Consider the following 13,299-nt stretch of genomic DNA (forward strand, 5'->3'; position numbering starts at 1 on the left):
TTTAAGGGTAACAGATGTTGTGTCTTTGTTGTGTTTTCTGGTGCAGTAGGATAAAGTAGAATAAGGGTGCATCAGAGATCATAAAGTTGTGTTTTCTGGTGCAGTAGGATAAAGGAGAATAAGGGTGCATCAGAGATCATAAAGTTGTGTTTTCTGGTGCAGTAGGATAAAGGAGAATAAGGGTGCATCAGAGATCATAAAGACCATGAACATGTGTTTCTGGTGCAGTAGGATAAAGGAGAATAAGGGTGCATCAGAGATCATAAAGAGCATGAACATGTTGGTGAGCTCCATGGACAGCGAGTACCTGTGGGATTACATGACCCGCTGCTTCTGCACCAGCCTCAGGTAAGACTCTCACACCTGCCAGGCAGGTGAGTGATATCATTAGAAGAAGAAGTCTTTATTTGTCATGCAGATGAACACACACAAGTGAGATGGGTGACACACAGGAACACACACACACATGCATTGGGTCTCCGATTAAATGCCTCTGCGCTTGACCCATCCCGTCGTCCTCCATAGCCGGGAGCAGATATGGGTTTCGGTGTGGGCCGCGCCCGGGGACCAATCCAAGTGCTCCTGTCAGTCTTTGTCAGAGAAGTGACAGCACTAGCAATCTGTTCTTCATGTTTTTCCATTGGGCTTATGTCTTTTTCTGGAGGGGAAACCCTTGTGAGCACGGGGAGAACATGCACAGGGAGAACATGCAAACTACACAGAAGATACCCAGGAGATACCCCACCTGGGTACCTGGCAACCTGGTCCCCAAGCGGGAATCGAACCAAGGACCTTCTTGCTGTGAGGTGTTAACAACTACACCACCGTGGACGTAGTGCTATATATTTATATTTATAACCGTTAGTTCCAACCAAAAAGTTATTTGATTGGACAAAAGGCATTCCATGAGTGCTGATATTCAGTATAACAGCACTGGGACTTTTAACTATATGTATCACTCCGCCGCACAGGTGTTCTATTAATAACCGTTCATTTCACATCGGTGCGCTCCAAGCCCAAACAGAAAGGCAGCCTTTGGTAACTTGTAGAAGATGACAGAAAGGCAGCCTTTGGTAACTTGTAGAAGATGACAGAAAGGCAGCCTTTGGTAACGTGTAGAAGATGACAGAAAGGCAGCCTTTGGTAACTTGTAGAAGATGACAGAAAGGCAGCCTTTGGTAACGTGTAGAAGATGACAGAAAGGCAGCCTTTGGTAACTTGTAGAAGATGACAGAAAGGCAGTCTTTGGTAACTTGTAGAACAGACCTGGGCAATTACAGCACACAGGCCACTTCCGGCCCGTTGGGCGTCCGTGTCCGGCCCGCGGTCAATTTTTATAATTGGAGATAATGAATATTGAGCAGAATTAAGTTCAAGTTATCATTGGTTCGGCCCTCCAACACAGTTCAGGTTTCTCATGTGGCCCATTGTAAAAATGTATTGCCCACCCCTGTTGTAGAAGATGACAGAAAGGCAGCCTTTAGTAACTTGTAGAAGATGACAGAAAGGCAGCCTTTGGTAACTTGTAGAAGATGACAGAAAGGCAGTCTTTGGTAACTTGTAGAAGATGACCGAAAGGCAGCCTTTAGTAACTTGTAGAAGATGACCGAAAGGCAGCCTTTAGTAACTTGTAGAAGATGACAGAAAGGCAGCCTTTGGTAACTTGTAGGGAAAGGCAGCCTTTAGTAACTTGTAGAAGATGACAGAAAGGCAGCCTTTCGTAACTTGTAGAAGATGACAGAAAGGCAGCCTTTAGTAACTTGTATAAGATGACAGAAAGGCAGTCTTTGGTAACTTGTAGAAGATGACAGAAAGGCAGCCTTTGGTAACTTGTAGAAGATGACGGAAAGGCAGCCTTTGGTAACTTGTAGAAGATGACAGAAAGGCAGCCTTTGGTAACGTGTAGAAGATGACAGAAAGGCAGCCTTTGGTAACTTGTAGAAGAGGACAGAAAGGCAGCCTTTGGTAACGTGTAGAAGATGACAGAAAGGCAGCCTTTGGTAACTTGTAGAAGATGACAGAAAGGCAGTCTTTGGTAACTTGTAGAACAGACCTGGGCAATTACAGCACACGGGCCACTTCCGGCCCGTTGGGCGTCCGTGTCCGGCCCGCGGTCAATTTTTATAATTGGCGATAATGAATATTGAGCAGAATTAAGTTCAAGTTATCATTGGTTCGGCCCTCCAACACAGTTCAGGTTTCTCATGTGGCCCATTGTAAAAATGTATTGCCCACCCCTGTTGTAGAAGATGACAGAAAGGCAGCCTTTAGTAACTTGTAGAAGATGACAGAAAGGCAGCCTTTGGTAACTTGTAGAAGATGACAGAAAGGCAGTCTTTGGTAACTTGTAGAAGATGACCGAAAGGCAGCCTTTAGTAACTTGTAGAAGATGACCGAAAGGCAGCCTTTAGTAACTTGTAGAAGATGACAGAAAGGCAGCCTTTGGTAACTTGTAGAATATGACGGAAAGGCAGCCTTTAGTAACTTGTAGAAGATGACAGAAAGGCAGCCTTTCGTAACTTGTAGAAGATGACAGAAAGGCAGCCTTTAGTAACTTGTATAAGATGACAGAAAGGCAGTCTTTGGTAACTTGTAGAAGATGACAGAAAGGCAGCCTTTGGTAACTTGTAGAAGATGACGGAAAGGCAGCCTTTAGTAACTTGTAGAAGATGACAGAAAGGCAGCCTTTCGTAATTTGTAGAAGATGACAGAAAGGCAGTCTTTGGTAACTTGTAGAAGATGACAGAAAGGCAGCCTTTAGTAACTTGTAGAAGATGACAGAAAGGCAGCCTTTGGTAACTTGTAGAAGATGACAGAAAGGCAGCCTTTGGTAACATGACCGAGAAGGAAGAATTTCACTGCGAACTGATCCCACTGGAAGATGATAAATGACGACATCCTCTCTCTCTCTCTCTCTCTCTCTCTCTCTCTCTCTCTCTCTCTCTCTCTCTCTCTCTCTCCCCTCAGTGATCCAGATGAGCTCCCTACTCCTCCTCAGGATCAGAGTCCCCTCCCCCCCTCTGTTACTGAGATGTCCACTCTGCTCATCTTCCTGCTCGACGTCATCCCTCTGGTATAACTCTGTCTCTCACTCATACAGTATACACGTATACAACTAGGATGGATCACATTATGTTTGCGGCATGCTATAGTTGGTTATACACATGTATACACCGTCTCCGTGTGATCAGAGTCATTATGTGTTCATTACCAACAGATTAATACAAGATGAGCGAGTAATGTCAACGTTAATTAGAGTAAGACTATTGTCTCTAGAGACAACCGTTTAGAAAATGCATTCAAAAAAGGTTACACTACTGCAGGGGTGGCCAACCAGTCAGAGACTAAGAGCCACAAAAATTACTGTGGTACCACAAAGAGCCACACCATATACCAGCGTTTCTCAACTTTTTTTTCAGTCACGGCACCCTTCATGTGTTTATAGGTCTCACCCTCTGGCCTCTGAAGTTGCTAATGTCTTTTTTATTTGGGCCTCACAGGGTTAAAAGTACCCTGTGAGACCCACGGTTGCAAAATTACAAAATCACTTTTAGCCATTTAAAAAAATAATGTTTATTTAATTTTTTTTAAAGGGGAACTATTTTACTATTTCTTTCACTATTTGGGCACTTTTACACAATTCCTGTGAGTCTATGGAACACCTAGGTTTTTTTCAAAAAAAAAAAATGCATTGTTTTGTATTTCTAATCAAGTACTCAAAAACCGCATTTTTCTACCTCAAGATCTTAAGCCGTTTTGAGGCTGGGCTCCAACCACTGTGTGGCCTGGTGCCAACTGCCACATCAACTGCCACATTATTATGCAGCTGAGAAATCTCTGACATCACAGATATGCACATTTTCAGATGACTCAGTTCAGTGAGGGTGAATATTGTGAGAGGAGAATTGGAAGAATGCGCCAATATGAGAATTAGAGACATAGATCCTATTAATATAAGTCCACATAGCTAAGAAACAATGGTAAACACTGAAAAAGGCTATTTATAAGATAGTTCCCCTTTAAGCACATGTATAGTCAATTGGTCCTGTTGTTCAGCCTCACAATGCTATTTGATAGTAAATGTGTTTATATGTCCCACCCTCTGGCCTCTGAAGTTGCTAATCTCTTTTTAATTTGGGCCTCACAGGGTTAACCTCTTAAGCCCGAGATATACAGTAAAAGTGTATATTTTCAGCATTACGTTTGTTTACCAATTATTTTAACTGTTATTAGTGAAATATAAGATTATAGAAATCTCAGGGCATTGAGTCGGAAACCGGCGCATATTGACAGGAGGAAGTGGCACATCCAAAAGTGAGTGTAGTCTTTTGAAGGAAGAGACTCAGGGCTTTCAAATTTCGAAAAACTACCCTACCCAGCTCACACCAGCCCCTGTCAATCATCTGACTTCTGGATTTACTTTTTTATTTCTATTATTTTTTGGGATTATCTCCCACAAACCTGAACGTTATTGCCATAAAACAGAACGTAGTTAGTTTCTCTACCTTTCTGTGAACGTCTTGCAAAAGACGGTGTTGCAATATGATGAAAAATGGTGGAGAAATTTACATTATAAAAAAGATGGCAGAATTCAGTACTGTATCTACCAAACCTTCTGTTTAATCATCTTCCCTTTATTCATTAGCTTAGATTTTTCAGGTCTGGTCAATTTTAGCATGGTGTTATTCACAGTCAAAGATAAACATTTTTTTAAATAGAATTGATATTCTCCTTTGGTTCATTACAATTTACTCAAGCCTAGTAACAGACACACTATTTCTGACACTGATCCATTATGTCCCTAGATTCAGATACCAAGAACATGCAAATGGACCATTTAATTTTTTTTTGTAAATGTTTATTCTACGTCCTTATGGAATGAGTGACATAATAAAAAAAAATAAAAAAAATTAATTGGGTGGAAGAGCCACACATTGACGGGCAAAGAGCCGCATGCGTCTCGCGAGCTGTGCGTTGGCCACCCCTGCACTACTGCATACAGGTGGAAGTCCATCGTGGTCATTCAAAATAATAAAAATAAACTTAGATGAGTGTAGACTGTGTAATGTGTATGCAGACTATGTGCATGTATCCATACGTGAGCATATGTATAAACGGAAAAAGAGCAAGAAAGAAAATAACACAAAACATGTTTGTATATTTATCAGAAAAGGTGATCAGGTGGGTGAGTCTTCTTTGGTAATCCATGTTATTTTGTCCATCAAACTGAAACTGTCCATTCATGGCGCTCGAGTTTCGGGGTCAGAGGTTCCAGAACATGACACCTATCGGAGGACAGCCCTTACCACTGCCTCATCGGATTCTTAGATATAAGAGGAAAAACCATGCCTCGTCCGTTCATCATCATCGTAGGACGTACGACCAGTAGATACGACCAGTAGAGAAGGCAGTGTGTACCTTTCCGACGAGGACGGCTTCGTGGCGTGGACCCAGGGAACCTCCTCCTCTACCTCGACTGCAGAGTGGGTGGTGAGGAGTATTAGGAACGGTCCCTGCCACCTCTGCATATTCCACAGTCCTCGATGGTCACCAGATCTCCTGGATGTATCTGGTACCAATGTATCCCTCGATGCAGACTACGCTTGGGCGGTATAATTTTTTTCATACCGTCATACCTTGCTGACATAATACCCCGGTATATGGTATATGGCGGTATGACTTTCATTTTCATCAGGGGGGGGGGGGGGAGCTAACAATATACTCGTTATCACCATACGTAACGCTTATATTGAAACACGTTGACATTAGGGCCGTTCTTTCAACCTAAAGGTGCACTTTCTTCAACCTCGCACCTAAATTCCTTAGCAACCCGTGTTACCAAGTAAACAAATCACAGAACGATAGCCAGTTAGCCAGCCAGGTACCGACGTTAGCTCTCAGAACGATTAGCCACGTTAGTTAGCCAGCAACCAGCCAGGTACCAACGTTAGCTCCCGGAACGATTAGCCACGTTAGTTAGCCAGCAACCAGCTAGGTACCGACGTTAGCTCTCAGAACGATTAGCCACGTTAGTTAGCCAGCAACTAGCCAGGCAGAGACGTTAGCTCTCAGAACGATTAGCCACGTTAGTTAGCCAGCAACCAGCCAGGCAGAGACGTTAGCTCTCAGAACGATTAGCCACGTTAGTTAGCCAGCAACCAGCCAGGCAGAGACGTTAGCTCTCAGAACGATTAGCCACGTTAGTTAGCCAGCAACCAGCCAGGCAGAGACGTTAGCTCCTGGAACGATTAGCCACGTTAGTTAGCCAGCAACCAGCCAGGCAGAGACGTTAGCTCCCGGAACGATTAGCCACGTTAGTTAGCCAGCAACCAGCCAGGCAGAGACGTTAGCTCTCAGAACGATTAGCCACGTTAGTTAGCCAGCAACCAGCCAGGCAGAGACGTTAGCTCTCAGAACGATTAGCCATGTTAGTTAGCCAGCAACCAGCCAGGCAGAGACGTTAGCTCTCAGAACGATTAGCCACGTAACCCTCTGCTGGCGCGTGCTGTGCACTACAATCAACTCTGTGTCTGTAATAGCAGTCTGTGACGTCACGGTATTGAGAATCATACCGGCGGGATCTCGAAATATCCTGGTATACCGTAATACCGCCCAAGCCATTGCAGACATCTCCACCGTCTCCTCTGACCCCAGTGGTCACAGATACACACCACCACGTTGCAGCCGTTGAAGAGATGGTTAGATGTTGGATGTTGAACCTCACCCTGGTTCTGGGCTCATGGCTGATTTGCCCTTTAGCAGTGTGATTCCCAGGGTCTTACCACACACCACAACAGTCACCAATAAGGATTTATCATCTGGGCACACAAAGTCCTGTAATAGTTATTAACAATTACAGTTGCCAACAACGGTTGAACCGGAGATAGCGGGGGGAAATCACCACCATTGTTGTAGGGGCAAATAATCGAATGTGTATTGGCGCCCCAAGCTGCTTCCAACTAACCTGGATATTTACAAATTAGGACCTGGAAGTATTAAGTCAAGACAGGGTCAGCAGCCATACAGAACCAACTAATCAATGTCAACTGAAAATAGAAATAAAAAGATAATACAAAGGAAAAACAAAATGAGTCCGAAGGACAACTAGGCGACATCAGGTCAACACAGTAAAATGATACATCTCCAGTCATAGTTTAACTATGCCAACTAGTAATAACACCCACACACATGCACGCAGAAACATATGAGTGAAGGCTGTAGGGCACCGCTGATGGATAGAATATACAGTAAGACACATTTGAGCCGAGAAATGAAAAAGATAATGCATAGACAAATTAAGAATGTTTTAAAATCAAAAGATTAAACGTAAAAAGACTAAACTTCTTTGTCGTAGGCGGTTATTACCAACAGGATACTATCATTCCAATAATGTACATATAGCGCTTAGTCTAAATGACTAAGACCTTTCCTTACGTGTATTCTCAAACCTGTCTGGTGTTTCAGAACATCTCATTAGTGATGGACGTCCAAAACCAATGCTCCTATGTGAGGTTTTCATCCACCTCTTAAAAAAACAAAAAAAAACAATGAGCAATTGAATGAATGGGTTCATGTCCCAAAACTCACCGAAACACTATGTACATAATGATATGTATGTCGTCTATGTTAACATGATGTATAATGAAATCCCTATACAGCAGTGAATGCACAACCATCATAATTTTTTATTTATTTCCACAGTACAGCATGTACCGAATGCTAAACCACATAGATATTCCCTCCATCAAATATTATATATATATATGTTAATCCATACATATATATCCGTATTCATCTATATGCTCCCATATATGCCTGTTTGAATGCCTGCGCACAAGCCTGTTATATACTGTAGCGTCATCATTCCCCAAACATCACAGGCGCAGCTTCCCTGATCCTATAATAATAGCAGCATTATACCCTATGCATGTTCTCCTAAGAAGCACACACGTGCTTTACCAAATGAAAACGCACATATATCGCATCACTAATAATTTTCACTTTGCTTAAAGCTCATATTGGAATGCTCCTATGAACTAATACATTGTGTTTTACATTCCTATGCTATTATAAGAACCATGAACACAAAGTAAAGCACAGCTTATTCTGCCCATTGCCTTCACACATTACACCTAAAAGCTAGTTGCTCAAAGTTACACGTGAACATTCCTCAAACCTAGACGTGCACGCTCCTCAAAAGCTACACACGCGGGCGCGTCGTCGTCTGAACTGTCCTCAAACGTTGTTAGATTTGGATACAATTTAACCGTTTGATTGCGGGTCAAACCCCCCTCGGGGAGATGCTTCCCACAAATAATAATAATTAATAACGACTAGTGCTGTCAATCGATTAAAATATTTAACTACCTTAAACTAGGGATGTCCGATATTATCGGCCTACCGATATTATCGGCCTACCGATATTGGCATTAAAATGTGATATCGGAAATGATCGGTATCGGTTTAAATTTTATTTTTTTAAATCTGATTTGATTTATTGTCAAAAGTATGCATAATGTTGTGTTAATTCCAAAACAAGAGATATGTAATGTTAATTACCTGAAATTATTCCGTTTTTGGGGGGGGGGGGGGGGGGGGGGAACCCTGCATATATCGGTATCTTGTTGATATCGGTATCGGAAATTAAGAGTTTGACAATATCGGTATCGGTAAAAAAGCCAATATCGAACTACCTTAAACGGATCTTTTTCAAGTTCCAAGTTTTACTCTTATCAACATGAGAGTCAACAAATGCTTGCTTTATGCAGCCATTTAACACAAAAGGATGACCCTCATGCATTGCAAATTTGCATCAAATTCAAAACAGAGTGATGCACAAAATAACTTAAAAGAAAATAATTATTTAAAACAAAGAATACAGTGTGCATGAAATAAAAGGGGAAAGAAAACGTTAGGAACTTGTTACATTCACCCACACAAGGGCTGAGTACTCACCCCCCTCTCTCTCTCTCTCACACACACTCTCCCAGCTCTCTTTCTCTCTTGCCCCTTCCTCATCTCTCACCCCCCCCCCCTCTCACACACACACACACACACACACACACACACACACACACACACACACACACACACACACACTTTGAGTCAGAAACAAACATAGTATCAATGAGAGTATCAATAATACACCTGAGTGAAGTCTAGTAAAAAAATTTAATAAAAAATGTTTTAAAAAATATATATAAAAAAATGTGTCTCTAAAAAAAATAGTGGCGTTAATAGAATTGGGGCGTTAACGCGTTAATACCGCATTAACTTTGACAGCCTTAATAACAACACATGTAAAGCCTTTCAATATTTCCTGACTCACAGTCCCAAAACGTCCCGCCTATCTGTGGGGAAACGGTAATTGACTAGTACGGATGTCGTCTCCAAAATCCCCTTTGTTTCGTGGACAGTCGCTTGCCATGTGTCCCATTTCCTGGCAACTTTTTTTATCTGTATTTTTTATTTATTTATTTATTTGTATTCAACAAACATGACCATGTTCACGTCTTAAACTCATACTGAGGCCTTAGTTTTGGTTTTAAATTGCATATCATCATTCATTTATTTATTGTCACACAGAGCAGAAGAATTTTGCCAAAACAAACGCATTTCCTTTGATTTAATTATACATCAAATGATTTATGTCAAGGATGAGGGACATCCACTAGTTGCAGAACTTGCAGTCACCTGATTTTTACAGACGATGGCGCCATTGCTCTCATGAAGCAGCAGGTTGGAGGCGGAGTTTTTAGAATACTCCGGTTGCAATGCCTCGCTTGAATGAAGTTAACTTTTCACCTGGATAACGTCAACATTCAGGGTGAATGTAATGTGAGAAATTGGGATGGGAGAAAAAAATATTTATTAATTTAATTTTTTATAAAATTATCTTTTTTTTGACCCGATCGGGAAAGTTCGGTATCGGTAGATACTCAAAATCACATGATCGGGATCGGATCGGGAGCAAATATTTTTTATCGGGACATCCCTACTGGCAACCATAACATTTTAGATAAGGGCACTCTCGTATCCGATGATACGAGATAAGGGCACTCTCGTACATGCCAAAAATGTACCCCTCCATTTACGTGCGGTTTCCACCCCCCCCCCTCATCTGGCGACCATCTTGGTAAGTCCTTGCTACACGAAAGACGCCGACATCATTTGCCTCTCGGCCTTTCTCATGGTGTTGATGTTCTATGTTCAAGGAGGCATTTTTAACGTCTGCCAAAGGAGAGGTCTCCCAGCCCAATAGGCTAAATTTTAACCGTTCGGCGATGTGTGGCAACAGCCCATTAACAAAATAAAATACCTGAATGGCCAAACCTTCCACGGCCGTCAAACCACTCGTCTCCCACGTAGCCCTGAACCTAGTATGAAATGCATCGACGTGTTCAGTCTTACCTTGGGCACAGTCTGTGACGATAAACAAAGACGGTAGTTTAGCAAGACTTTGAATAGCGATCGAGGTCGCTGCAAACAGCAGGTTTGCGGTGTCGATGCTTCTAAAATCTATTTCACACCACTATATCACCCACTCCTTGCGGACATAATTGAGCTTCTCACTATCAAAAAACGCCCTTGATCTTCCAACGACCCATGGTCCATTTCGACCATAGCGCCATACGAGTTGCTACCGGTCCATATTTACACTCCATAAAGTCATCCTGTGACGTCACGCTTACTTTGCGACAGTCCCATCACACTTCCCCCACTGACCGGATACACGCCCCCTTGCAACCCCGGAGACAGAACCTGGACGTATCGTATTCCCATGTAACCCACGTTTCTAATACAAACAAATGAACAAGCCTTAACGATGTGCATAAGAGGCTCATATACGGGACACAAAACGGACGACATATAACAAACGACGTAAAATGTATAATCGACATATCTGTTACATATACATAAAATACATATCTGTTATTGAACCGCTGATGCTCACTTCATTCGACAAGGGCTCTTAACCCACACACTCCTTCAGCCACCCCTCAGCACGACGAGGTCTGGAACCTGCACACACTTTTCTGCCGTTCAGTAACAAACCGCAAGGACACGTAAACCTATAAATAAATAAATAATTGTACTTTTAGTCACACACTGACAAGGCACACACAAGCCTATAAATCCTACACTCCCACGTAGGACCGGGATAATCGTTAAACATGAGCGAAATCCCGTAACAGTTACAAAGAACAGATCAAATATACATACAATAAACGTATCATCCAGCCATATCTCAATTTAACAACACACCGTTCACATTCACCTAGCGCAGAGAAAAGCGGGAAGTTGGCAAACGGGTCGACCAACTAACTAGTAACTATACACCCTTTCTCTGCCCAGGTGAACAAACTGTAAGCTCGGGCACGAAAAGTTTGTGGATGCCAATTGTGGATGAATATGATAACTTACTCGGTCAATGGAGATCCGGTTAACCTCTTAAGCCCGGAGCCCTATTTTCTGAAAATCCGCCTAAAATACATACCTAAGTAAATGGAATATTGCTCCACTTCTACAAGGGCCATTTGCATGTTCTTGGTATCTAGGGACATCTATGGGCCTCAGTGAATGTACTCCCAGTGTCAGAAATATTGTGTCTATTACTAGGCTTGCTTAAATTGTGATGAAACAAAGGAGAATATGAATTATGATTTTTCATTGCATCTTTGACAGTGCATGACAGAGCATGTCCTACCATGCTCTGTAAATAACTTATGTACATATACTGATATGCCCTACTCTGTTTACTTGTTTTATTGCACAATGTCGTTCTATTGGATTCTATTATATGTTATTACTATTGTATTATGCACATCGTTGCGGGCAAGACCACCCGCATTTCATTGTATACTCGTATGCCGTGACAAATAAAACTCTTGACTTGACTTGACTTGAAGTGAATAACACCATGCTAAAAATGACCAGACATGAAAAACTGCCACTGAGCTCGTTCAGTACCTTCTTGAGATCACGTGTAAAAAAAATCCAAGGAAATTAATAAAGGGAAGATGATTAAACAGAAGGTTTTGTAGATACAGTACTGAATTCTCCCATCCGGACCAATGCAATTTGAAATATTATTATAGAATATAGAATAGCAGGCTTATAAATGACCTTATTATAGCCAATTCGCACATTTATGTATTGTGCCAAATCTTATCTTTCTAATGTCCGAGTTCAATTTGGATTTAGTATCACCAGGCGTGCATAAGGAACAGAGAATGAAATCTACTGTATGTACAGTAGGTTTTTTTAATGTTGCAAGAGCTCCACCATTTTGAAACTGATTTGAATTGGATTGTTGCTAAATGCTCAAAATAGGGGAGACAAACTAACTGTGCTCCAATGTATGCCAATAACGTTCAGTTTTGTGGTATATTATCCCAAGTAATAAGAGAATAAAAAAATATTCATAACAAGTCATTTGCTTGCCGGGACCCAGAGGTCTTTGGGAATTGTATTTAAAAAAAAATTCCAACGCTCATTGAAAGCTCTGGATGTCCTCTTCAAAATGGCCTCAAAATGACTACATTTCCCAAACGGCCGGTAATTCAAAATGGCCGATCCCTGTGACACAACAACACAAAAACGAAAACTAAAATCTCACTAATAACACTTTAACTTATTGGTAAACAAACGTATTGATGAAAATATACATTATAACTGCTTTTGTGACATGGTTATGATGTTTATTCTTGAATATGTTAATATGAAAAATAAAACGATAATTTTGGAGAGCTTGATTTATGACGTGCCGGCGGACCACACAGGCTAAAGAGGTTAATAAGAATTTAACCTTAGAAAGTATCAAATATTAGGCGGCTGGGTGGCGCAGCAGAGATTGCGCACGTCACCAATGCGAGAGACTCCGGTCTCGAATCCGGGTGTCAGCATTGCCTCCGGCTTGGGCCAGCCGTCATACTAACTCGTTTGGCTGGGTTAGCGGGAGGGAAGTCGATGGGGTGGTAATCTGGCGTTGTGGACAGCGACTCCTACAGGTCAGGTCAGGGCGCCTGCACAGCAAAAGACAGGAAGTGGTGAAGGCAGTGTGACCTCCCACGCGTTACACTTCACCAATGAGAGTCTGCGCTGTCAGGTGAAAAGAGAGCCGCTGGCTGTCTCCGCATGTGTCGAAGGAAGCATGTGGTAGACCTCAGGGCTCCCTTGACCGACCAGTAGGGGGCACATGCGCACAACAACCAGGTAGGGGAGGGGGGAATTGGCATAATGACAAAAAATTGGGATGGGAGGAAAAGCACAGAAAATCAGGCGGAGGAAAAGGGGATA

At 42.2% G+C, this 13,299-nt stretch overlaps 1 protein-coding gene across 1 annotated transcript in view; it reads left to right on the forward strand.

Annotated features, from left to right (window-relative positions):
* dop1b (DOP1 leucine zipper like protein B) overlaps positions 1–13,299 on the forward strand; it is a 272,141-nt gene that overhangs the window by 75,766 nt on the left and 183,076 nt on the right. The window contains exons 11-12 of the mRNA XM_084320857.1: positions 229–348; positions 2,968–3,073. Coding sequence (XP_084176983.1) covers positions 229–348; positions 2,968–3,073 — 226 coding nt within the window. The remainder of the gene's footprint in view (positions 1–228; positions 349–2,967; positions 3,074–13,299) is intronic.

Source organism: Notolepis coatsorum, assembly GCF_963971535.1.
Source record: "Notolepis coatsorum genome assembly, chromosome: 8".
NCBI classification, from domain to species: Eukaryota; Metazoa; Chordata; class Actinopteri; order Aulopiformes; family Paralepididae; genus Notolepis; species Notolepis coatsorum.